At 40.8% G+C, this 22900-nt stretch overlaps 1 protein-coding gene across 3 annotated transcripts; it reads left to right on the top strand.

Annotated features, from left to right (window-relative positions):
* The first annotated feature begins 135 nt into the window (after nt 1-135).
* Nucleotides 136-22729, top strand: DDX17 (DEAD-box helicase 17). Of its 3 annotated transcripts, none has more exons than XR_014454369.1 (13): nt 136-369; nt 3782-3911; nt 4746-4842; nt 4944-5077; nt 6456-6521; nt 6625-6766; nt 7531-7691; nt 8608-8780; nt 9259-9369; nt 11514-11575; nt 14407-14466; nt 15438-15894; nt 17189-17326. XR_014454369.1 is itself a non-coding variant. In XM_083156530.1 (13 exons), exons 1-13 carry the CDS (start codon nt 335-337, stop codon nt 21930-21932), a joined length of 1818 nt encoding a protein of 605 aa, XP_083012656.1. In that variant the 5' UTR covers nt 137-334; the 3' UTR covers nt 21933-22729. The 3 variants fall into 3 exon arrangements, 2 of the variants coding, with proteins under 2 accessions (XP_083012658.1, XP_083012656.1); XM_083156530.1 differs by lacking the exon at nt 15438-15894 and adding an exon at nt 21520-22729 and having other exon boundaries at nt 137-369; nt 17189-17422; XM_083156532.1 differs by having other exon boundaries at nt 15438-17329.
* The last annotated feature ends 171 nt before the right edge of the window (nt 22730-22900 follow it).

Here is a 22900-nt window from a genome sequence, read left to right as displayed (position 1 = left end):
ACGTCACACCTGGGCGGGCTCCTATTCTTTGACTAACCTACGTGCTTCTCTGTTGCTGTGCCTATGCAGTTGAATGGTACTTTAGTTAACGTAAACAGCGTAGAGCTCCATTTCATGCGCCCGAGTACAAGGCAAGAAGACGACAGCGGCCATTTTGTGCTAGCGCTTTTCTGGAGGCATCAGCTGTTCTGCTGTCTGCGACTTCTCGATTAACCATCTTAAAATTAGGACACTAAAGGCTTGAATCCGGACTGACATTTTGCTGCATCCAACATTGACTTATTGCCCCAAAGCCAAATTTCTTCCTTAGACCCGTCTGCGCTACGACGACAAGATGAGAGGAAGTTTTATGGATCGGGACCGAGGCGGGTGAGAATACTGCGCGCCGCTCTCACTGTATTTGCCGTAATACAAACGCGCGACTAGGCTTGCTGTAGTTGACCTCCTCTAGTGGCTTATTGCCGTTGTTTAGAAGTCTAGTGGCCCGGCCGTCGTATAAAGTGGCCACTGAGGGCCTTGTGTGACTGATCAGGATATGTGCTAGCAGCTAATTCACTCCACAGGAGATCTAGAAAATAAAAATATGATAAATGTAAGCAAATGTAATGTCCCTACAAAACCCAGAATATTTGGTTGTGTCCCCATGCATGTGTTAATTTCTGATATATTTGTCCTGCCTGCAGCTCATAGTTGCCTCCCCTCCTGCATTCTGCAGGAGACTCCCTGATATAGCAGCAATTTCCCTTTCTCCCTCCATTAGTCTAGCAATCTCCCTCATTTCACCTAGCCCACATTTCATGGTTACATTTTTGCGGATAAAGGGAATGAGAGATAGATACATTTACATTGAATCATCAGTACCATTTCCCAGCACTTTACCAAGTACAGTAGCTCTTACTAATGGCTTTGGGGCTCATCTACATTTGGATATTAGTAATTTTTAAATATTCCTCTCAGATGTAGCAGTACACCCCCACACTTCCTGATGCCTCTTTGACAATCTCTTTTCACAATCTCTCCATATTTAGAACTAGACACGCCCTTTGGGTGGAGCATGACACTTCCCCCTCAATGAGGTGCTGCGCAAAATTCTCCTACCAATTCTAATCTCCCTCAAACTAGTTTTCAAAAGTAGGCAAGTATGCTGCAGCTTCAGGGAATTCATGTTCTCTGTACTGCGCCACACAATATGCTGGTGGCAGGTAACACCCCTTTCACACCAGAAAATGCAGGGACTTACCCGGGAATACAGTCCAGGGATCATACAGGGACATTCCCGGGTTGGCCCCTTTCACACCAGCCTAGTTCCTGCATTTTCTGGTGTGAGGGGGGAGAGAAACCCTGCCCACTCCATTACCTGAAGGCAGATTCCCTCCTCCTGCGTGTGGACAATGGGGACTGTCTCCAGACACCGGGACAGTTTTTTGGGAGCATGACATGTTTACATTCCAATGGATTAATGTAAACAAACTTTGTTCAGTGCAAAAAGTTATTTATACAAATTTTATAAGATTACCTTTTGGCGCTGTGCATAAGTTGTATATGAAACAAATGCATTATGTCTTTAGACTTGGGTCCCATCTGCAATTTTGGTATGTAAATATTTAAAAATTCCAATTGCTTTAAATCAAAATCAAACTGTGGCCCTCCAGCCGTTGTGAAACTACACATCCCAACATGCCTTGCCATGGAATCCGAATTAACTTTATTGGCCAGGTATAATTGCGCATACTAGGCATTTGACTTGGATTGCTGTGCAACAGCCAGTTAGGTACAGTTAAACAGTGACAGATATGCAAACACATACAGGTAGGTATAGGCTAGAAGTACCCTGGGGGATATAGATGCAGGTAACACATACCCGCCAAGCAGCACAGCACCTAGGCAGCCATCAGTGACACCACTGGTCATTGCAGCAGCCAGGTACGTAACAATATCAGCAGAGACAGTACAGTTATCACACAGGGAACACATACCTGCCCAGCGCCTAGGCAGCCATCAGCGGCGCCACTGGTCATTGCAGCAGCCAGGTAGGTAACAGTATGACAAAGACAACACAGTTAAAGCAGAGACAGTAATTATCACACAGGTGATCTAGGGTTACATATGGCTGAGTGTTCCCTAATAACAGAACTGTGGCAAGGCATGCTGGGACTTGTAGTTTCACAACAGCTGGAGGGCCACAGTTTGGGCATGCCTGATTTAGAAAATGGGAAGCGCAACCTGAACTTAATCCTTTGAGTGCTAACAGCTGTGAAAGATGTTCAAAATAGCCGCTAAAATTGCCAGCGTTGCTCACATTTGTTATATAAATTCAAATAAATAATGTTATCTAAAAAAAAAAAAAAAGATTTGATTTCCTATATAAGGTAAACATTATAGGTCATTATGATGAATAAAAGTGTTTCTTGGCAATTTTCACACCTATTCACATTTAATTTAATTAGTTTACCACATGGCTACCACTAGTTGTCACCCAGCGGAGCAATTCAATTGTTGCTCCATTCAGGCTCAAATACTGGCACTGGGAGGTGGAACTTTTTCAATTTGCTGCCTTCCTGAGATGGCAAGTTCAAATTTCACTTCAATGCCAGGACTTTTAATCAGGCGTAGCCACTTTTCGCTGCCAAGCTAATGGTTTCCTAAAGTTGCCTTCTGTGCGGAAAAAAAAAATTAATAGCCTCCATAGGCGTAAACTACTGAATAGACTAATGTGATCAAAATATTTTTTGTAAAACCCTGTGTAATATGTATGAACTATATAAATAATAACACATAATTGTATGTGAAGAGCCTGTTTCTATATCTAAATAATAGTACAAAAACCACGAAGGTTTTGACTCCACTTTCCCTTCCCCTAATTTATTAATGTGTATTTAAAATTGTTGTGAAAGACTGTAATACGTAGTGGTACCTGACCGGACTTGGTCAGCCATACCATCGCGTGCGGGTGCTGGGTGCGCGGTGTCTGACGTCTGCACCGCGATCCTCAGCACAGACACGGTGACAGACCAAGCGGCGTTCACTGCCGACTATCTCGGTCAGCCACGAAGCTGACAGACCGGCTGGCCTTGGGCGGTTAGCCCAGCCTGTGATTGCGTACTGACCACATCAGACGCAGCACACCACGCAGTAATAGAATCCACTAGCCATGGTGCAGTGGTTGCTTGGTGTGTAACATCACTTTCCAATATAACATTCTTCTGTTGAAATAGAGGACCGTTGGTCTTTTTCAGACTTAGCTGACATATAGCAGTCTGAGCTATTGCACGGACGATCTGTTACCAATTAACCTTATCAGGTGCCACCACTCTCATACTTACTAATAAACTGCAACAAATTATACACATTTGAATTGACACTATTACAGTGATAACTGAGAATCCTTTGAAGTGGAATAGTGGAGTCCCACGTAGTGAGGATAGTAATATCCTTTTTATTTTCACATGTTCAATGTTTGTATTTGTATGTATTGTGTCCTTTTATCTCGCTAATGCTTTTTACCAATTAAACAATAAAGGTTATATTTTACTGTAAATTCTCTTGGTGCACCACACAGTGACACTCCTTTTCCTGTACATATTCCAGTTTGTTATATAGCCAAACTATCAATTATTCCTAGCTATTCAGTCAGATAGAATATTGGTAGGACTTATTGGAGAGTAGGTGGCTAACTCTAACTTAAGTTTTCTTAAGTGATTCACTTTACATTTCTAAAACTATTTAATCATTCCATCATTATTTTGTATATCATTTTTTATATTTGGTTATCTATTTCCAGTGGTAACCGCTTTCCAAAGTTTGGTAACCCAGGGGAACGACTCCGTAAGAAGCGATGGGACTTAAATGAACTTCCAAAATTTGAGAAGAATTTTTACGTGGAGCATCCTGAAGTAGCTCGCATGATGATGGTAAATAAGTGCAGATTTTACCTATGTCTATCAAAACACTAAATTTGCTTTGTGGGGATCAGAGATACAGTTGCTATTGTATAACATATGTAAACATTTCTCTGATGAAGAAACGTTTTACACAATTTAGATGGGAATATTGCTGAACAATTTTAAAGATTTTAAACTGGAAAAAGAAAAATGTAGTTACAAGTAGCTCAATGTAGACATTCTTCAGTGTTTTCACTTTGTGGATAGTTCTGGTAAATGTACTGGAATTGCATAATATGGCGAGTAATTTGCGTCTGATTGATCTGGGCCAAATGCTCTTTTGTTTTGTTTTTCTTTTAAGCTCACACCTATGTTTGTATGAAGGTTATGTTGCAAGCGTTTACATGTAACCCCAATGGCATATTGCCTGAATTACCCCTACGTTGTACTTAATTATGTCCATGGCATTACAGTTAGATTACAAGCTAAGGGAAATATATATATATATATATATATATATATATATATATATATATTCGCGTGTCCTTTCCTGGACTAAATTAGAGTAAAAGCCTGAGTGTCAAACAAAGTGCTTATGGAAGCCCTATTATTTTGTCCCCATTGATACTCACTATCCTTTATATGATCTTTTTTTAGCACCCTTTATCAATTTAATTATTTTTATTTTAGATTTACCATAATTGTAACCTTTTTTGTGTGTTTTTTTTTCGTTGTGTGTGTGTGTTTTTTCCACTCGTTTATAACAAATTTATTGAATCCATACGCCCAGCACCCTAAGTTCTTAGATATTCAGTAGTCTTTATACTTTATAAATCTGTGCCTATTTTCATTGTCTTTACATAGCATGAAGTAGATGAATTGCGTAGAAAGAAAGAAATTACTGTCCGAGGGTTGAACTATCCAAAACCTGTGTATAGTTTCCTACAGGCTAATTTTCCACGTAAGTTGCTTTGTCTGTTTGTGTTTTGTTTTTGTTTTTATATCAAGAAATGTGACACTTTTTTTTCTATATGTAATATTTAAAAAAAATTCTTACTGCAGAGTATGTAATGGATGTTATTATGGATCAGCGATTCAAAGAACCTACACCCATCCAGTGTCAAGGCTTCCCTATTGCCTTGAGTGGTCGGGACATGGTGGGCATTGCACAGACAGGATCTGGCAAAACACTTGCAGTATGTAACTTTTAATTATTGTTAAAAATGTACTATATTTTCTGCACACCACAAAGCACCTTTTCTTGTTTAAATCATCACCTCCTGTGATAGATTTACCCCGACCTCGCTGTTATTTAAAAATAAATCTAAGGGGAACATATTGATAAATGTGTGGGTATTTGAAATACACTTAAAGGGGTTGGCCATTTTTAAATGGAGTAATATTACACATATTATCCTCTCACACTACACTATTAGCCCAGCTGGTTGGTGTACAGGTTTAAGCATTGGATGACTGGGTAGAGCAGGGACACAAGGTGCTGTATTCGTTTTCAATATGGGGCTCAATCCATTTGTGTTCAAGGAACTTGCACATGCAAATAATTACTGCAGCCGCCGCACTTTACAGCTGAGTAAACTGTGTGTATTTGGGCAGGGGTGCGAGTTCATTGTTGCCGGCATTAAAACGCAACAGTTTATGGCACCTAATCGGACTGAGCCCTTATGGGCCCTACACACTGGGTGACATTCAGGCATTTTCTGACCAATTTTACTAAACCACTCAGAAAATGCCTGAAACCGCATGTAAATCGCTGTGTGTGTAAACCACACAGCGACTTGAATGTGTGCCCCCGCCGCTCTGAATCTGCCACGATTCAGAACGGCCCCATTGGACAATATTGTGCCGTCGCCCAGAAGGTCCTGCACATCTCCCGCATGTGTGGCACTGGCAGATGAAAAGGATCATCTGAGTGACTGAAGTCACTGGAGAACCCAACCCCCCTCCCCCCCCCTCCCCCGGCCTGGTGCTGGTCCACAAAATACTGGGGCCCACTATTCATTCCCCCCCCCCCCATATTTTGGGAACCAGGGTCTAAACACTTTCTGTTGCTGAATCTCTGGCACAAATATCTCCATGTGTATGGCCCTTAGACTTTTTTAGCCCTTGTACAGCCAAAGCTCTATTTTTGCCAGAATTGCATACATTGCAGTCCATGGCTTGTGGAGTTACATGAAAAAAAACAGTCCATGAAAACTAAATTGGAACTGTGCATGTTATGTACCATTATCTGGAGCGTCTCAGAAAGTGAAGAAAATTCAAATGCAGTGCACACCAATGTAACACAATAATTGTATACATAATATTTTCTTGTGCAATTAATTGGGGTGTACAATAGTGCTTCCCACCTTGTTGTGGTTTTTTTTTTGTAAAATAAATAAATAAATAAATGATGCTAGAGTAAATTGTTTCAGTTTTTATTTCTCTTCCATCTACTATTAATGCTGCATGAGAGAAGAGAAGACAGTAGAAATGTGCTTACATCTTATCCCAATCCCTGCATATTGGTTATTTTCTCAGCAGTGAACTTTTTTTTTCATTTATTATTTTTTATAGTATTTGCTGCCTGCTATGGTACACATCAACCACCAACCTTATCTGGAACGAGGGGATGGACCAATTGTATGTAAAGAGCAATCACTTTTGCTTTTTTTTTATATATTATTAGAATATTAGGAAATCTGGTCTTCCAACCCATATGAAACAAATGTTATTGTTTTTGCAGTGTTTGGTCCTGGCTCCAACCAGAGAGTTGGCTCAGCAAGTACAGCAGGTAGCTGATGATTATGGAAAATGCTCCCGGTTGAAGAGTACTTGCGTCTATGGAGGAGCACCAAAGGGTCCACAGATACGTGATCTGGAGAGAGGTAAGATAGAAAGTGTAATTGAGGAGATTGAAAATGGCTTTTGTTTAAAAATAACACTGGCGTAAGTTATTATCTGAATGCAATTGGAAAATGTCTTGTTATTTAATAGAATTTTGGGCAATTGCACAGCAAAGAAAATTCAGTATGTTGCAGACTGAAGAAACTCATGAGATGGCTGCTGCTTTCAAAAGCACCCATTGGGAGCTGTAGCAAGACCAGTGTTTTATTTGTTCGCATCTTGTTATCTGGACCCAAAACACAATTTAACCATTTGAGTGCAAACATTGTTGTGAGAGATGTGAAAAAAAAAGCGCTAAAATTGCCAGGGCCGAGGAATATGAATCCCTGCAGTTATTGCTGGCAAATGCTCTGAAGTCAGTTAATTGAAGGTTTGTGCCCCCCCCCCCCCTAAAAAAAGGGGACAGTTGCTGTGAGCAACCTGGCATTTTAAGCGGATATTTCTCTCACAGCAACGTTCGCACTCAAAGCGGTAAAACTGACTTTTTTTTTTTTATAGTGCAAAACCTTGAAATTGGATACATATGTTACTGCTTTTAAAATGCTATTTACAAAAATGTACATGCAAGGTCACTTGTGACAGAAGATTTTTGGGAGAATGAATGCTCTTTTAGGTGTCCAAGGGGTTGTTTTTGTTAAAAGATGGGGAAAAAAGCTTTATGTGGATATTGGGAATGAACTCATTGGACCGTCTGTTATCTCATAGTAATTGCTGTGTTGTTGTTTTGTTTTTCTTTTCTTGCAAGGTGTGGAGATTTGCATCGCTACTCCTGGCAGGCTTATTGACTTTCTGGAGACTGGAAAAACAAACCTGAGACGCTGTACCTACCTGGTGCTAGATGAAGCCGATAGGATGCTTGATATGGGTTTTGAGCCACAGATCCGCAAGATTGTTGACCAAATCAGGGTATGTAATTGCATTTTTTTGTTTTGTTACTGTGCTTTTCTTAAGCGGCTACTGAAATGCAAAGGAGAAATATTATGATTTGTGTAACAAACAGAAAAGAATATACAGAACAATGTGGTAGCTATATTAAGACTGGTAAAGTGGAAGGTGGTAATGCCCTAGCCCAGGGCTGGGCAATTGCGGCTCACCAGATGTTGATGAACTACACATCCCAGGATGCTTTGCAATAGTTTTGCTATGTGGCCATGCTGAAACGGATGCAAGGCATGCTGGAATGTGTAGTTCATCAACATCTGGAGGGCCGCAATTGCCCAGCCCTGCCCTAGCCAGTCAGGTGTTTAAAAAATAACAGTTGATACGTAATTGCGTTATCACCTTCCTTTTTACCACTTTACCAGGCTTAAGGGCCGTACACACTATGCCGACCCCGCCGAAGGCTATATTGGTGGCGGGGGTGCCCGGCATAGGCAAGTGCATATACACTTGCCAATGCCGTATACAAGGGTGGGCGAGGGAGCGACAGCCGTGCTGCCCTTCCCCGCTCGGGGATTGGATGCAATATATTGCGGGTGCTAAAAAGCTCCCACAATGTGCAGCTGACAGCTGCACATACGATTCATCTTATGTGCAGGCCGTCTGACCTCTGACTCCGCTGTGCACAGGTCCGCGCATCGAATTCAATGTCAGACTAATTTAATCTGGTTGGATCTGTCAGAATCGGGTGAATTCGGGCATAAAGTGGACAAGTGTATTAACCCCTTTATAGAATATATATATATATTTTTCCGCTGATCATGCTAAGGAATATAAACTTGTGTAGGTGCATTTCATATCCTGACATGTAGTCGCTTGTTTTGATAATTTTATTGTCAACATAATTTGTCCAATAGTTACATGGAATATTTGTTCTCTTTAGCCTGACAGGCAAACTTTAATGTGGAGTGCAACATGGCCGAAAGAAGTGCGTCAACTGGCCGAGGACTTTTTGAGGGACTATGTTCAGATCAATGTGGGGAACTTAGAGCTTTCTGCGAATCACAATATCCTACAAATTGTCGATGTTTGCCAAGAAAGTGAGAAAGACCACAAGTAGGTTCAGTTTTATGTGTTTACTTTGCACTTTTACATAAAGTGCGTATTTATATTAAAGTAGGAATAGTGTTACTGTGCTTTCAGATCATGGGTGATTAGGTAGTACATGTCTCTTTCGTATTGCAAAATCATTCAGGGTTATTTATTTTTTTGAGAAGTTAGTTTTACAGGTGTGCAAAAACATTCTTGCTAACAACACCGCAACAGTATTATCAAAGAACAAGAAAAATGTAAATCTTTGTAAAATAATCCTGTGTATTATAAATGGGAAAAGGGAGTTAAGAAAAGGAACAAATATAAAGGAGGGAAGAAGGGAGGAAAACTGGCATAGAGTGAGTGCTAAGAATTGGGTATATTGGGTATGTAGGAGATGATCATCAATTATTTTGTTGCAGGAGCCTTTTTTTTTTTTTTTTTATTATTTGTTTTGGGTTCCATGTAGCCTGCTTCTTAAAAGTGTTTTTTTTTTCCTAAGGCTTATCCAGTTGATGGAAGAAATAATGGCAGAAAAAGAAAACAAGACTATTATATTTGTAGAAACCAAACGTCGCTGTGATGAACTTACTCGCAGAATGAGACGTGATGGGTGAGCAGAGTTTTTTTTATTTTTTATTAATCTTTAGTATAAACCTATTTTAATGACAAGAAGGGGGTGTACTGCGCTCTACCTTTTAAAAATGGTGGTGCTTTATCTGGTATTGTCCTTGCTTCTTTATTTTTACAGGGGGGGAGCATAAACTCTGGGATCAGGCAGTTTATGCAAAAGGTGTCTGTAAAGAATCACCTGGATCCCCACCATAAGTGGGCTCCCACTGCAATCCCTGACTGGAACATTGCCCCATCTAAGAGAAATAACTATTGACTTGTACCGACTAGAAAAATAGTAATATATATATATATATATATATAATATATATATATATATATATATATATATATATATATATATATATATATATATATATATATATATATATATATATATATATATATATATATATATATATATATATATATTTTGTTGGTGGTGCTCCCTAGAGTTATGGGTAACCATAAATAGAAAGAAGAAAAAGGATAACGCTCTTTTTTGGGGGCATTTGCTTTTCCTATTAAATTTGTTTTACATGTTTTTAATATATATTAAAAGGTAGTACACTGTACAGCAACAGCCTGATCTGAACTGAGACTTGTATCAGGTAAAAATAATTAAGGAAAATAATTTTTAAAAATGGCAAGGGAAAGAAAGAAGGGGGGAGGGAAAAGAATATACCCACCAGAAACTAAAAAAAAAAAAATTGAGGGGGAAATATACAGTAAAATTCAAAATTTTTACCAAAAATTATCCAAATGTATATCTGTGCATAAGCGTTAATACCTGCACTCACATGCGCATATTTACCAATACCATATATAAACAATTATTCAATATGAGTTCTTAAGTGTATTGAATAAATTAAATTTAAATGAGTGTATCAGCCTTTGTAGTCAATGAACGCCACTTGAGATCCTTTACAGAACCCCCTGGGTCATTGGTAAACTCAGCTGAAATTAGTGAATGTGTGACCATAAATAAACAAAACACATAACCAAAACCGTGCTATTTAAAACAATTTTGAATGGCGAAAATATTATGCAAATGGTGTTTGCCACTCAAGGAATACCACAATATTCAATGTAGAATCCTTTTGTAGTTTATAATTTATACATTCAATGCACATATGAGAATTATTATATCTGAACAGAGTTGGAAATGAAAGTATGCTCCCCTAGAGTCCCAACTGTCCCTCACTCATCCGTACGCCAAAAAGGCAGTGAACGGAAAAAGTAGAAGTCCAGAATAAGGGGCAGCTGAAAAAAGATGACTGGGATCTGCCATTGTGGATCAGCTCCGGGATCACCCCTGTTGGTAATCCAGCTCAGGGGATCACTCTCTGGCTAATCACAATGAGAGTCCCTTAAATAAGAGCATAGGGATAGTTTACAGAATAAATTCCATAATGCAAATTCTGCTGTCCTAATACATATCATCAAACATTCCCACTCTAATACAATAAGTTATATACAAACCTATGTATGCAGATCCTGCTCCTGTTAAGGTTCCTTGCCTAGGTATCAGGGAAATCCCCAGGTACAGTATTAGACACAAATGTCTAATACTGACACCTCAGTGGACACGCGTTTCACAGTTAAAATATTTATACACATCCTTTCCTGTAATAAAGACATTTTTATTTTTAACACAAACCACTAAGGATCTATCATTCCTTACATAGCACTCACTCATACCCACATACATACTCACATTGGGCCTTATTCTAGTTCACTCTTTCTGACAAAATCTTTCTTAGATGGACAAAACCATGTGCACTGCAGGTGGGCAGATGTTACTTGTGCAGAGAGAATTAGATTTAGGTGAGTTATTTTGTTTCTGTGCAGGGTAAATACTGACTGCTTTATTTTTACACTGCAATATATATCTCACTTTAAAGTAAAACCCCACCCAAATCTAACTCTCTCTGCACATGTTACATCTGCCCCACCTGCAGTGCTCATGGTTTTGTCCATCTAAGAAGGATTTTGTCAGAAAGAGTGAACTAGAATAAGGCCCATTATCCCTTTCTGTACTCCTTTCTCTCTCTTCTCTATATACCCCCACAATACCCTGAGTTGCCCTGCATTACCTACATTACTTAAATATATGAAATGTTCTTTTATTTGTTCTTTCCTTAGTTGGCCAGCTATGTGTATCCATGGTGACAAGAGTCAACAGGAGCGTGATTGGGTTTTAAATGGTAAGTTGGTTTAAATCCAAAAAGGGATTTATTAGGGTTAGCTTTGTTGTTTTAAAATTTAGAGCAAATCCAATTAGATCCTGTTAATGCAGATGTGACTGTTTCTCCATTCATCGATGGTGGACACTGTGATGCAGCTGAGAATATTGGAATTTGGGCATCAAATATTTAAAATTTCTCTTCCAGCATCACAGGCGTCCTATACCCAATCCCATCAGCCTCTAGAGGCATTTTTTTGGTTGTTGCCTAAGGAGTGGTCACATGTTTTTTTTCAAAACCCTGACTGTATCCTCAAAAAAAAATAATGCTTTGTTTCCTCTCCAAGTGCATTTTTACCCCCTTCCCCCCCTTCCCCCCCCCTGCGGATGGTAAAGTGGGGAAATCCATTACAGGTAGAGCCTGATACTGCCTGTTGGCTTAAATCCATGACTTTATCCTCTCTTAAGGACCCTACCTTCAGGAAGCTGTAAAATTCCTCAAGTCCTATTATAATAATGCACGGGCAGCCATGCGTCCAACATGATGGTCTCCACAAGGGTACCCACCGCTCAGAATTGATGTCCAAAGTGGATCTGATTTGTGAAGCCACTATTTATCTTGGTGAAGTGGCCATTTGGGCTTTCTTCATGTAAAGTATCTGCATCAAATTTAGTTACCAGGCGAGCATTTTTCCAACGCTTATGCTTTCACCTTCCCCCAACAGCCTCCCATCCAATTTTTATTCCACATTACTTCCCTTTCATCCTGGAAAGACTTCCATACAGTCTCTTCTGGCCTCTCACGCAGTAATCCTTGTTCCGCCTTTTTAGCAGCACATTTTTTTTACACCAACATCGTATTGGTGCAGAAACCACCATATTCTCAACCTAAAATCTCACCCTGTGTTTCAGGATTCCCAAGTTTCGAATGGAGCCCCATCACTCCTTGATGTTAAGGTTACATATTTGCATATCTGACTTTCAGCAGAGGTTCCTCAGGTTTATGGTCAAGGAGGATCACAAGCCTTGCCATTTGGAACACCCAGCACCATGGGTGTTTACGAAAGTTATGCTGGTGATGGCAGCAAATCTCAGAAGCAAAAGGATCTGCATTATCCCCTATTTGAGCTATCTGCTCATTCTGGGACAGTCTCAGGATGTCCTTCATGGACCCATTTTGGCTCGCTGTGGATATCCTCCATTACCTCCCAGTCCTCCCAATCAACATCTTTAAATTCCAGGCAATATACAAGGCATTGGCAGGCTAAGTTCTCTCTTCAACACGGGGCAGTCAAGATTCAGTCTGACAATGCAACAGCTGTTGCATATAGAATCCATTAGGACTGAGTCCAAGCAGGGGTGCTACGAAGGACGTAAGTCACATTCTCCAGTAGGCCATGTGGTACTTTCCAGCACTTTCGGTGGTTCACATCCTCGGTGTCCAAAACCATGAGGCGGACTTTGAGCCACCAGGGTGTGCACTCTGGTTGCTTCACCCCGAAGTGTATTGAATGCAGTTTCTTCACTGGTGTCCTACAGACAACATTGACAACCTGATGACAACAGTGTACTACAATCACAAACTCCCTCTGTACTGCTCCTGCACCAGAGATCCTGGGGCCTTTCTAGTGGATACTTTTCCATGGGCATTTTGTCATCTTTGTGTTTTCCCTACGATATCAAAAATTCTACAGGTTCTCTGCAAAGTGGTTGTTGCACTACCATTCATGTTGGATTGGTCAGGGTGGGCCTGGTCATGACAGGAGTCTCTCCATAGACTCCATTGGCAGAGTCTTTTAAGGCCAGACCTTCTGTCTCAAGGTCCAGGCCTCCACCCAGATCTGGACCTCCTCATTTTTGAGTAAAACTTTTGAGAACTCCATCTTTGAGGGTTTAGAGGTTCCTATCTTCTGTCAGCTGTAACCTACTTAATACCCTTCTTAAGGCTCCTTCTACTAGGATATATTACAGATCCTGAGAGATCTATATTAACTGGTGCTCAATGTATGTATTTATTCTCTGGTCCTCCCGTTTTAGCCCAGGTTTTGTAATTTCTGCAAGCCGGGTTTGACTTAGGCCTTGTTGGTCTTCTATTAAGATTCAGATCGTAGCCCTTTCAGTTTTTGTTCCCAGAGGAAAATGGCCTTAATGTCAAATGTGCAGACCTTTCCTTTATGGCCTTCTTCACATCACATCCTCTATTTGTCCCGCTGGTGGCTCCATTGGGCGTATGTGGATGGTGTTAAGGGCTCTTCAGTCTTTGAACCCTTTTCACTGTTGGGTCTTTGGTGGCTTGCATTGAATACTGCAACCCTGCACACGTTCCTCCATGTACACCAATTTGTCTAACCACCAGAAGCACACCAACAAAATGACTTTTACACTAGATTAGTTCCCTATTAAACTTTTTCTTGATTCTTCCTAGAAGTGAAACTGCCTGTAAGACCAGCAGTCCTCCATGCAGTGTGACTGCAGTAGTTAAAATCACACTTATATATCTGCATTTTATGTTCTCACTTACTTTGTACCATTTAGTGCAGAGTTTTTCAGACTCTGTCACCAAAACACAATAGAAGTCTAGGTTTTAAGAACATATGCTTGAACACAGATGGTTAAATCAAAATGACTGAGATATGAATGAAGCCCTCTATATTTAAGTATGGAAATCTGGGCTGTTTGTGCTTTCAGAAGCACTAATTTAGTGTATCCTTTAACACTTGTATGCTTTCTGATTATTCATACAATCTATAACATTTTAACATAATGTAAGTATTAATGTCTTTGAAGTCGTGTCAGTATGAATCTACTGTTGTGCAAAATAAATGACCTACTTTCTTGGTTTTATTTTAACAGAATTTCGCAGCGGAAAAGCGCCAATTCTAATTGCTACCGATGTTGCCTCTCGGGGTCTAGGTTTGTAACTTTACAGGTTGAATTTCTTTAATACTTCACATTTTGAGTACCCATGAAATTAAAGATTAGTGTTTATTATAGCCCAAGCATACTGTAATTCAGTAGAATTTGGTTTGTTCACAAAATGTTTTGACTAAGTTAGACTGCTAGTCTTTAGTTCGTTAGCTGTGTAGTATTTATATGTTGATTACTTGAAATAATGTTATGCTTTCAGTAGCCCACAAAGCTAATCTGATACTCCGCCACATTGCTCTTTCTTTAGATCAATAATTGTGTGTATATATTTTATGTTCTTTCTGTATTTTTTTTTTCCTTAAGCTTTGCCTTTTGAAATGTATACCCTAAGTAATCCTGCCAATTCCTCCATTTAAACCGGTCCAGATTATCCATTGTATAAACCAAGTTCACGTCTGTTTCTTGTTACTTATGGCCTCTCTGGTTTTCATTTTGACTTTCTCTTTTTATATTTTGGAAGTTGTACCTGATATTAAACCTGTTCAAATGTGTTAATTGCAGTCAGGATTAGAGAGCTGGCTTTTGGTGGGAGTTCACCATTGGCTAACTGACAAAATCATTTCTTGCTTAGAAAACTTCCTGGGCTCCTTCTCCCCAATGGAAAGGTGGTTCACTAGTGTTACATAATATGTACTTTTACAGCGACTTTCCAGAAGTACACAGTACACAGCACATGCAGTGTATGGTGAATTATAGACCTTTAAAACAAGTATTGTACAGTTATCTATTGACCATTTTATTTACTGCTGTATGTGGATATTTGTAAAATGCATAGCTACCTGCTTTGCATGAAATGTCCTAGCTACTTACATTAGGTGACAGGTAAGTTTATTGTTACATTTAAAGTAGTCATAATTGCTCAGTTTTAGGGAGTTTTATTTTTATTTTTTTTAACGTCAAAGTAGTTTGCAATATTAAGTCTTACCATTTTTTTGTTTTTTGTTTGTTTTTGACAGAAGCTGCAGATCTCTCTCAGTACAGGGCCAGGGGCCTGTCGAAAATAGAGGGGGATGAACGCTGGAAGCTGCCCCCGTAGAGGGCACTGGCTTCTTACACTCTTCCCTCGCAAAGGTCTTGTACTGAAGAGGCAGTTTTTGGATCTGCATCTCCAAGCCCCTAACTTAGCCCCTACTCTACATCGGGGTGCAAAATGTGTACTTTCCACCCTGACCACTGAGATGGGTCTACAGTCCCTCCCCATATGGCTGCTGGTTTGAATTTGATGCCTTATTGAATAGACGGACCACCTTTCTAGAAGGGAGATCACCTGGTGCTTCCCACTATGCCATCTGCTGAGCAGCTGTGGGAAAGTCCCAAGCCATGGAAGACTTCGGAAGTCTTATCAAAGCAGAAGAATATCACCTTCTGCTGTTTCTCTCCAGACTCATGTGACTTCCTCCATTGCCAAATGTGGTAACCCAACCCTGCATCTTAAAATATACCTACCTTAGGTGCAGCAAAGGTTTCATTGCCTTTTTAGTCATGCCGAGCTTAGGAACAACTTTTGATACCGCCCTTTTCCCATTCTTCAAAACCTGAAGAAACCCAAATTCTCTACTTTCAACTTTGTTTTGTCCATCTAAATTTCCCTAAGTGGTATTCATATTGTACTGATGTTTTACCACAAACCCTAAGTAGCATTAAGCTCTGGTATGTTATCGTCCTGTAATAAGAAACAGACCTCTTAATACAAAGCTGCCATTTTGTTGTTTTTCACAATTGAAAGGTGAGCTTAAGAAACTGTGGTGCTTCCACTTCACAGTTTTATAAACTGTTCACAACAGATGAATAATGTTGGAGGATGGGGTCTCTCTTCGCCCATTGACAGGATCTCTGGAGTTGGAGCTAGTGGGTCTCCCACAGAAGTATCTTGCCAAGCCAGTGCACGTGTTGGGACCTCTTGCTGCGCCTGGACCATTGATGCATGCTCCCTGCTTGGGTGGTCCTGTGTCCATAGATGAAAGCTGTGAGACCGCTGAATGCCAAAAGGATGGGATTGGCGACAGCTGGTTCCCCACCTCGCTGAGGGAGTGTGCATCGGTCCGGACAAAAGCTCATCCGAGGATGAATCCCATGAAAGTAGCTTGACTTCAGTTAATAAAAAAAACTTATTGTGTTCAGTTACCTTTTAATTCTTTATTTCACTTTTTATAGGTTTATGGTTTGAGCATTATATTCAAAGTATTATGATTTAGCTTCCACTTGTGCTCAAACATATTGACTCCACACCTGTTAACTTTTGCAATGGATGTCTGTATATTCTTTTAAACAAAAGCACAGTAAAGGCAACAACTGTGATCATCTGTAACATGCAGAAGAAATATTGTCTCTTGTGGTCATGTTATACATATATCCAATGTAAATATCAGGAGAAATTGATTAGTGAGGAGAAAATATAGTAATATTATATTGTTCCTAATGCACTTTGGGCAGTATGACATAACACCGTTAATATCCAAAGTGCTAATAATTAAAAGGGGGCTACTTGTAAATTTTTAAGGCTTTAGCATTCCCCTTTAGTATATTTGTAGAGCATGTCCTCTAATGTATTGTTGGGTATTTTAGTTTATAACTAAAGTAAATTTTTGTTTTGACGTTTATTTCTTTTTTTTTTCTTTGTTTCTCTGCACTTTTCTAACTTGCCTTTTTTGTCCCTTTCATGATGTGTTCTTTCTCCAACACGTCAATTTTCCTGCTCAATGCACAGATGTGGAAGATGTGAAGTTCGTCATTAACTATGATTACCCAAATAGCTCTGAAGATTACGTGCACCGCATTGGACGCACTGCCCGTAGCACAAATAAAGGCACAGCGTACACTTTCTTCACTCCAGGAAATCTTAAACAAGCTCGTGAACTGGTCAAAGTTCTACAAGAAGCTAACCAGACTATCAATCCTAAACTCATGCAACTTGTAGATCATGGACGTGGTGGGGGAGGAGGTGAGTTGTGAAGGGTTAGGAAGCCTTTGCCCAGTGTTTTCTTTCTTCCCTATGGCTGAAGAAGAAATAGAAAATATCAGATAGTGATGCCTATTTCTGTACTCTTTATATGTGAAGCTATTGTATTTGTCTTGCACATTCTCCTAGTATAGGATGGTGCTGGGCAGGGAAGACTTCCACTGCTATTTTCAGTGATGTTAATGCACACCTTTTTATTTGTGCATTTGTAATAGTGCTAGAATGGGAGACTATGCTATAAAACCATTCATCACTCATATACAGTCAGGGGCGTAACTACTACCTTCTGGGCCCCATAGCAAAGTTGTTGGGTACTTATGTATTATCTGGGCTCCCATGTTAAATGCACCCCATTTTTTCATACCCCTACTATCCAACTACGCATGGAGTTGATTTTATATAGTGTGGCGAGCGCAGCGAGCCACCGTGCCCGAAGCGTGGCAAGGGGATGCGGTCTCATAAGAAAAACGGGAGCCCAGATATTACATAAGTACCAGTTGTTTTTTTTTTTGGGGGGGGGGGGGGGGGAGATTGTATGGAAGGGAAGGGGGTGTAAAGGGGAGGTTGTAGCAGAAGAGAGGGAAAAAGAAAGAGGAGAGACATGGTGGGGAGGGAGTAAATGAGAGGAGGTGGAGAGAGACGAGAGAGAGAGAGGAAGATAATGAGGAGGGGGCACCTGCATCACTTTTCTCCAAATAACATCCTCTCCCCTCCGACCCACAGTTCAGGCTGCCCTGTCCCCCCCTTACCAGTAAGTATAATTGATGCTGTCCGTGCCGAGTCTTCCTGCACTTACAGCTCTGGCTCCCCGATGCTGTCTGTTTCCCAGGGCCTGGCTCTCCCACACAGAGCAGGCAGCAGCACACACAGAGCTTGCGTGTTTCGTGCCAGGGCTGGTCACTAGATAGTGATGTCAGTCTCCCGCAGCATCAAAGAAGGGAGAGGGGAAAAGGCTGCAACAGCCGGACCACATTCCCCTTCATTATGTAGCGCATCATCGATAGCGGGGGAGGGGGCAGAGACGGCACCACCGACACTGCCAATGTGGCTGCGGCACAAGGAAAAAGGGTGCAGGGGATGCCTGCTGGGCTATGGGGCACCCCAAGGGCCTGGGCCCCATAGCAGCTGCATCCCCTGCACCCTCCATAGTTACGCCACTGTATACAGTATAATGTAGGCATTATTTGAACTTGTTGTTTGTGAAAATCCTGTTACAGGTGTTCTCTAGGATTTTTGTTGCAGTGTGTTGATCAGTGAGATGAGTTTTATTGTGAAATTTTTGGTGTATTATGAAGTGTGGGCATGGTAATATTTAAATCTTCACCATTCCGCTCCCTGGATGCACCTCAGACCAACTTACATGCCCATTCATTTTCGGCCCTCATTCCTCACCGCATACCACCTGCAGTTCTCTTTAGAACTCTAACATGCCCCTTCAAAACCCCCACAAAGTAACTGAATAGACCACTGATGGTTTACATACCCTTGGCCGACATAAGCTTAAAGTCGTCATGAGATTTTCATGTCATTTTGAGTGTCTGTCGACCAGGACACCATATAAGTGTCCCGCGTCCCCTCGCATGGCTCGCTATGCTTTGGGCATGGTTATATTCTCACTCTATGCCCACTTGTGAAGTATGAAAAATCACTTTTTTTCAAATATATGTGAAAAACTCATGTCGACCTTAAGCTTGTTTCGACCTTCTGTCAATGTCGACCAGTGTTATGTGCCAACCAAGTCACTGTCGATCCATTATTTGTCGACCAAGGGACTGTGTACCGTTATAGGGAAGGCAACGGGAACTCTGCTGAAGTTGGATATGTGTTGACCGCACATGCTCACAGCAGGCTTTTGGTCTCTTTGTCCCATGTGCAGTGGGCTTTTACTGGTCTCTTGTCTGTGTCTGGTGGTAGGTAACGGCTTCACTCAGTATTGGGGAGTGCCCAAATTAAGCATTGATTATTCAATTAGCATGGCGCTCCCTAAAAGGGCAGGGCATGGGGAGCTGCTAAAACAGCCTTGCTGAGATGGGTTTGTATTATTAGGTCGACAGTGTCTAGGTCAAAGTTAGACACTGGAAAAGGTTGACATGCGCTTTTCATGGTTTTTATTTCTATGTTGATATGGACCCCCAATTAGTGTAATGTCTTTGCTCGCTTGCTTTGGGCATGGTACCTCGCTCGGCTTGGCACACATTCCAATTTTCAATAGTAGTCGACATGGATTTTAAAATCTAAACAAGTTCCGTGAATAATATAAATTTGCGAAACCGGCATGTTGACCTTTTGTGACACAGTGCATGTTTTCCAGGTCTCCTCACAGACCCAATTTAAATAATAAGCTCCACCTGTGGATCTCTTATAATGTGTCAGTAATGAGTGCACCTGTCGGGTAACCTGGAAAACATGAACTGTGTGGGGTCCTGGGGACCGAGTTTGCCTTAAGACATCTTTACCAGTTTGCTGGCTGGATTGAAAATTGGTTAATAAATGACAAACATGTGCTACTAAACACTGGAAAACTAACCAGACAATCATTCAATGGTCCATACCAGTGGAGATTCCAGTATATCAAAGGGCATATTTTATTTATTATTTAATTATTTACAGTTTCTTATATAGCGCAGCAGATTCCGTTGCGCTTTACAATAGTAGACAGTGATAAGACAAACTGGGTAACAACAGACAGACTTGGGGGTTAGAGGGCCCTGCTGCAAGCTTACAATCTATAGGGATATAGGGGGGAAACACAAGGACAGGCACCAGTAATAGCATAGCAGTCCCACCAAGTTACAAGCCCAGAAGGGAAGCTATATAATACATAAGTGCCTCAGAGGGTTATGCGTGTAGAACTTAAATATGATAGGCTTGCCTGAAGAGGTGAGTTTTCAGGGAACGCTTGAAAGTTTGGAGACTGGTGGAGAGTCTTATTGTGCGTGGAAGGGCATTCCATAGGATGGGAGCAGCCCGATGAAAGTCCTGTAATAGTGAATGGGAGCTAGTGATCCGTGCAGAAGAGAGACGCAGATCTTGTGTAGAGCGTAGTGGTCGAGATGGGAGATATTTTGTGATAAGTGCAGGATGTATGCTGGTGCAGTATGGTTAATAGCTTTATATGCAAGTAGAAGTGTTTTATATTGAATACGGTAATATACAGGCAACCAATGGAGGGACTGGCAGAGTGGATCAGCAGACGATGAGCATCTTGCAAGGAAGATCAGCCTAGCAGCAGCATTTAAAATGGATTGCAGTGGTGAGAGTCTGGGAAGACCAGTTAGGAGACTATTGCAATAATCAATGCGGGATATAATGAGTGCATGGATAAGAGATTTGGTAGTGTCTTGTGTGAGATAGGGTCGTATTTTGGATATGTTTTTTAGATGCATGTAACATGATTTGGAGACAGATTGAATGTGGGGAAGAAAGGACAGTTCAGAGTCGAGGATGACCCCTAAGCAACGAGCTTGTGGGGTAGGGTAGATTATCGAGTTGTCAACAGCGATGGAGATGTCAGGATGGTAACTGTTCTTAGTTGGCGGGAATATAAGTAATTCCGTTTTGGAAATATTGAGTTTGAGTTGGCGACAAGACATCCAAGATGAGATGGCAGAGAGACAATCAGAGACTCGACCCAAAACCACTGGTGACAACTCTGGGGTTGATAGATAGATTTGAGTATCATCAGCATACAAGTGATACTGAAATCCGAAAGAGCTGATTAGTTTGCCAAGAGAGGAGGTATAGATTGAGAAAAGCAGAGGACCTAAGACTGAACCTTGCAGAACTCCGACTGACAGAGGTAATGAAGAGGAAGTAGAGTTAGAGAAGCGAACGCTGAAAGAGCGATCAGATAGGTAAGATGTGAACCAGGAAAGGGCTGTATCATTAAGACCTAGGGAGTGTAGTATTTTGAGGATTGTTTAAATCCCTATATGCATATTTAAGGAAATCCTAAAAATGGGATCTACTTGAAGTACACTTTGTGTATGTGACCCCTATAAAGATACAATTGACTTTTTTTTTTTGTTTTTTTTGCTTAACAAAATGTGAGGTTTTAAAATCTGTAATCTTCTCTATAGGTGGCCGCTCCAGGTATCGCATCATTCCCACAAACAATAACCCAAACATGATGTACCAGGAAGAATGTGACCGGAGAATGCGCGTCAAAGATGGTGTCAGGCGTGATGTACGAAATAATCGTGATGGTGGTGTTACTAACAATGGGGCTGGAAGAGATCAGGGTCGGCAGGCATATGGTTATGGAGGGCAGAATTCAAACTTTCAGCCCAGCCAATATGGCTACGGACAGGGCGCATATACGGCAGGGACAGCTGGCAGCTATGGTGCTGCAACATATGGGCAAGCACCACAGCCGCTGATGTCCCAGCAGTTTGCCCCGCCCGGTAACTCTTTGATGAACTACATGAATCAAGCAGCCAGTTACCAATACCCACCACCTCCCCCACCTCCCCCTCCACCCGCCCGAAAGTGAACCCATAAGTCAATTCCCCCCCCCCCCCCCCTCCCCTTAAGCTGGGTTCAGTTTTGTATAATACTTTTTTTTTTTTTAAACAAAACATTTAGTGCAAGGAATTGAAGTTGAGAGAATATTTTGATTCTATACCTCATCTTTTCAGTACTGTTGACATCCAAGATTTTTGGACCAGACTTTCTTGTTAAAAAATTTTTTTTTTAGTCTAGAGGTCTGCTTAATCATTCTCAAGGATCATTTTTAATATTGTCGCATTTGTCTTCATGTATCTCCTTCCCCTTGGTAATTTTTGTACAGAAAACAACCCTCTTTTTCCAGGTAGGTAAAATAACGTTTTCAGTACCCCTCACATCTTTTCCTGTTTGTTTTGGGCACCCAGATCTTTCAGCGTTTTTCAATTTTGGTATTGTCAGTATTCATTGTTCATCTGTGCATTCAGCCATAAAAATTGTTCCATCGCAACAACAAGGATACCTGGGTTAAAGGACCGTCTTTTTCAGTAAATACACTGCCACACAAATGCTGCCATAGGCAAATTATTAGGTGGAGAAAGGGGTATGGAATTTCTAAATCTGTTGTGTTTTTTTTTTTTTAAGTACCACATACAGCTCCCCCACCCCACCTCTTCGAAGTAGCACATTCTTATAGGCAACCAGTTGCAATTCCTCTTTAGTTCTATTACGCCATTTTGTGTGGAAGTGGCTATATGGAGTGTTGCTGTTTTTTCTTCTTATATTCAATTAACCATTATTGCCATCTGGCTACTATATTTTGTAAATAAAATGTATGAAATTCAATGTTTGGTTTTGTCCTTATTTTGAGAACAGTATGTACTGCTGAATGTGACCAACATTTGAATACAAAGTGGATGGCTATTAAATTCATGCGTGACTTTTTCTTCTAGATCCCTGGTGCATTATGGGAAAAATAAGACAGACAATACTCTAATACCCCTTTCACACTGCACT

This window comes from Crinia signifera, chromosome 8 (genome assembly GCF_055691185.1).
Source record: "Crinia signifera chromosome 8, ASM5569118v1, whole genome shotgun sequence".
Classification (NCBI taxonomy): Eukaryota; Metazoa; Chordata; class Amphibia; order Anura; family Myobatrachidae; genus Crinia; species Crinia signifera.
Note: the sequence above shows the minus strand (reverse complement) of the source record. Positions and strands in the feature narration are given on the sequence as shown.

Coding starts and splice junctions, on each gene's coding strand:
- DDX17 (XM_083156530.1), top strand. CDS start 335: ATGAGAGGAAGTTTTATGGATCGGGACCGAGGCGG. Junction 3,912..4,745: donor AAGTAGCTCGCATGATGATG/GTAAATAAGTGC, acceptor GTCTTTACATAG/CATGAAGTAGATGAATTGCG. Junction 6,522..6,624: donor AACGAGGGGATGGACCAATT/GTATGTAAAGAG, acceptor TTGTTTTTGCAG/TGTTTGGTCCTGGCTCCAAC.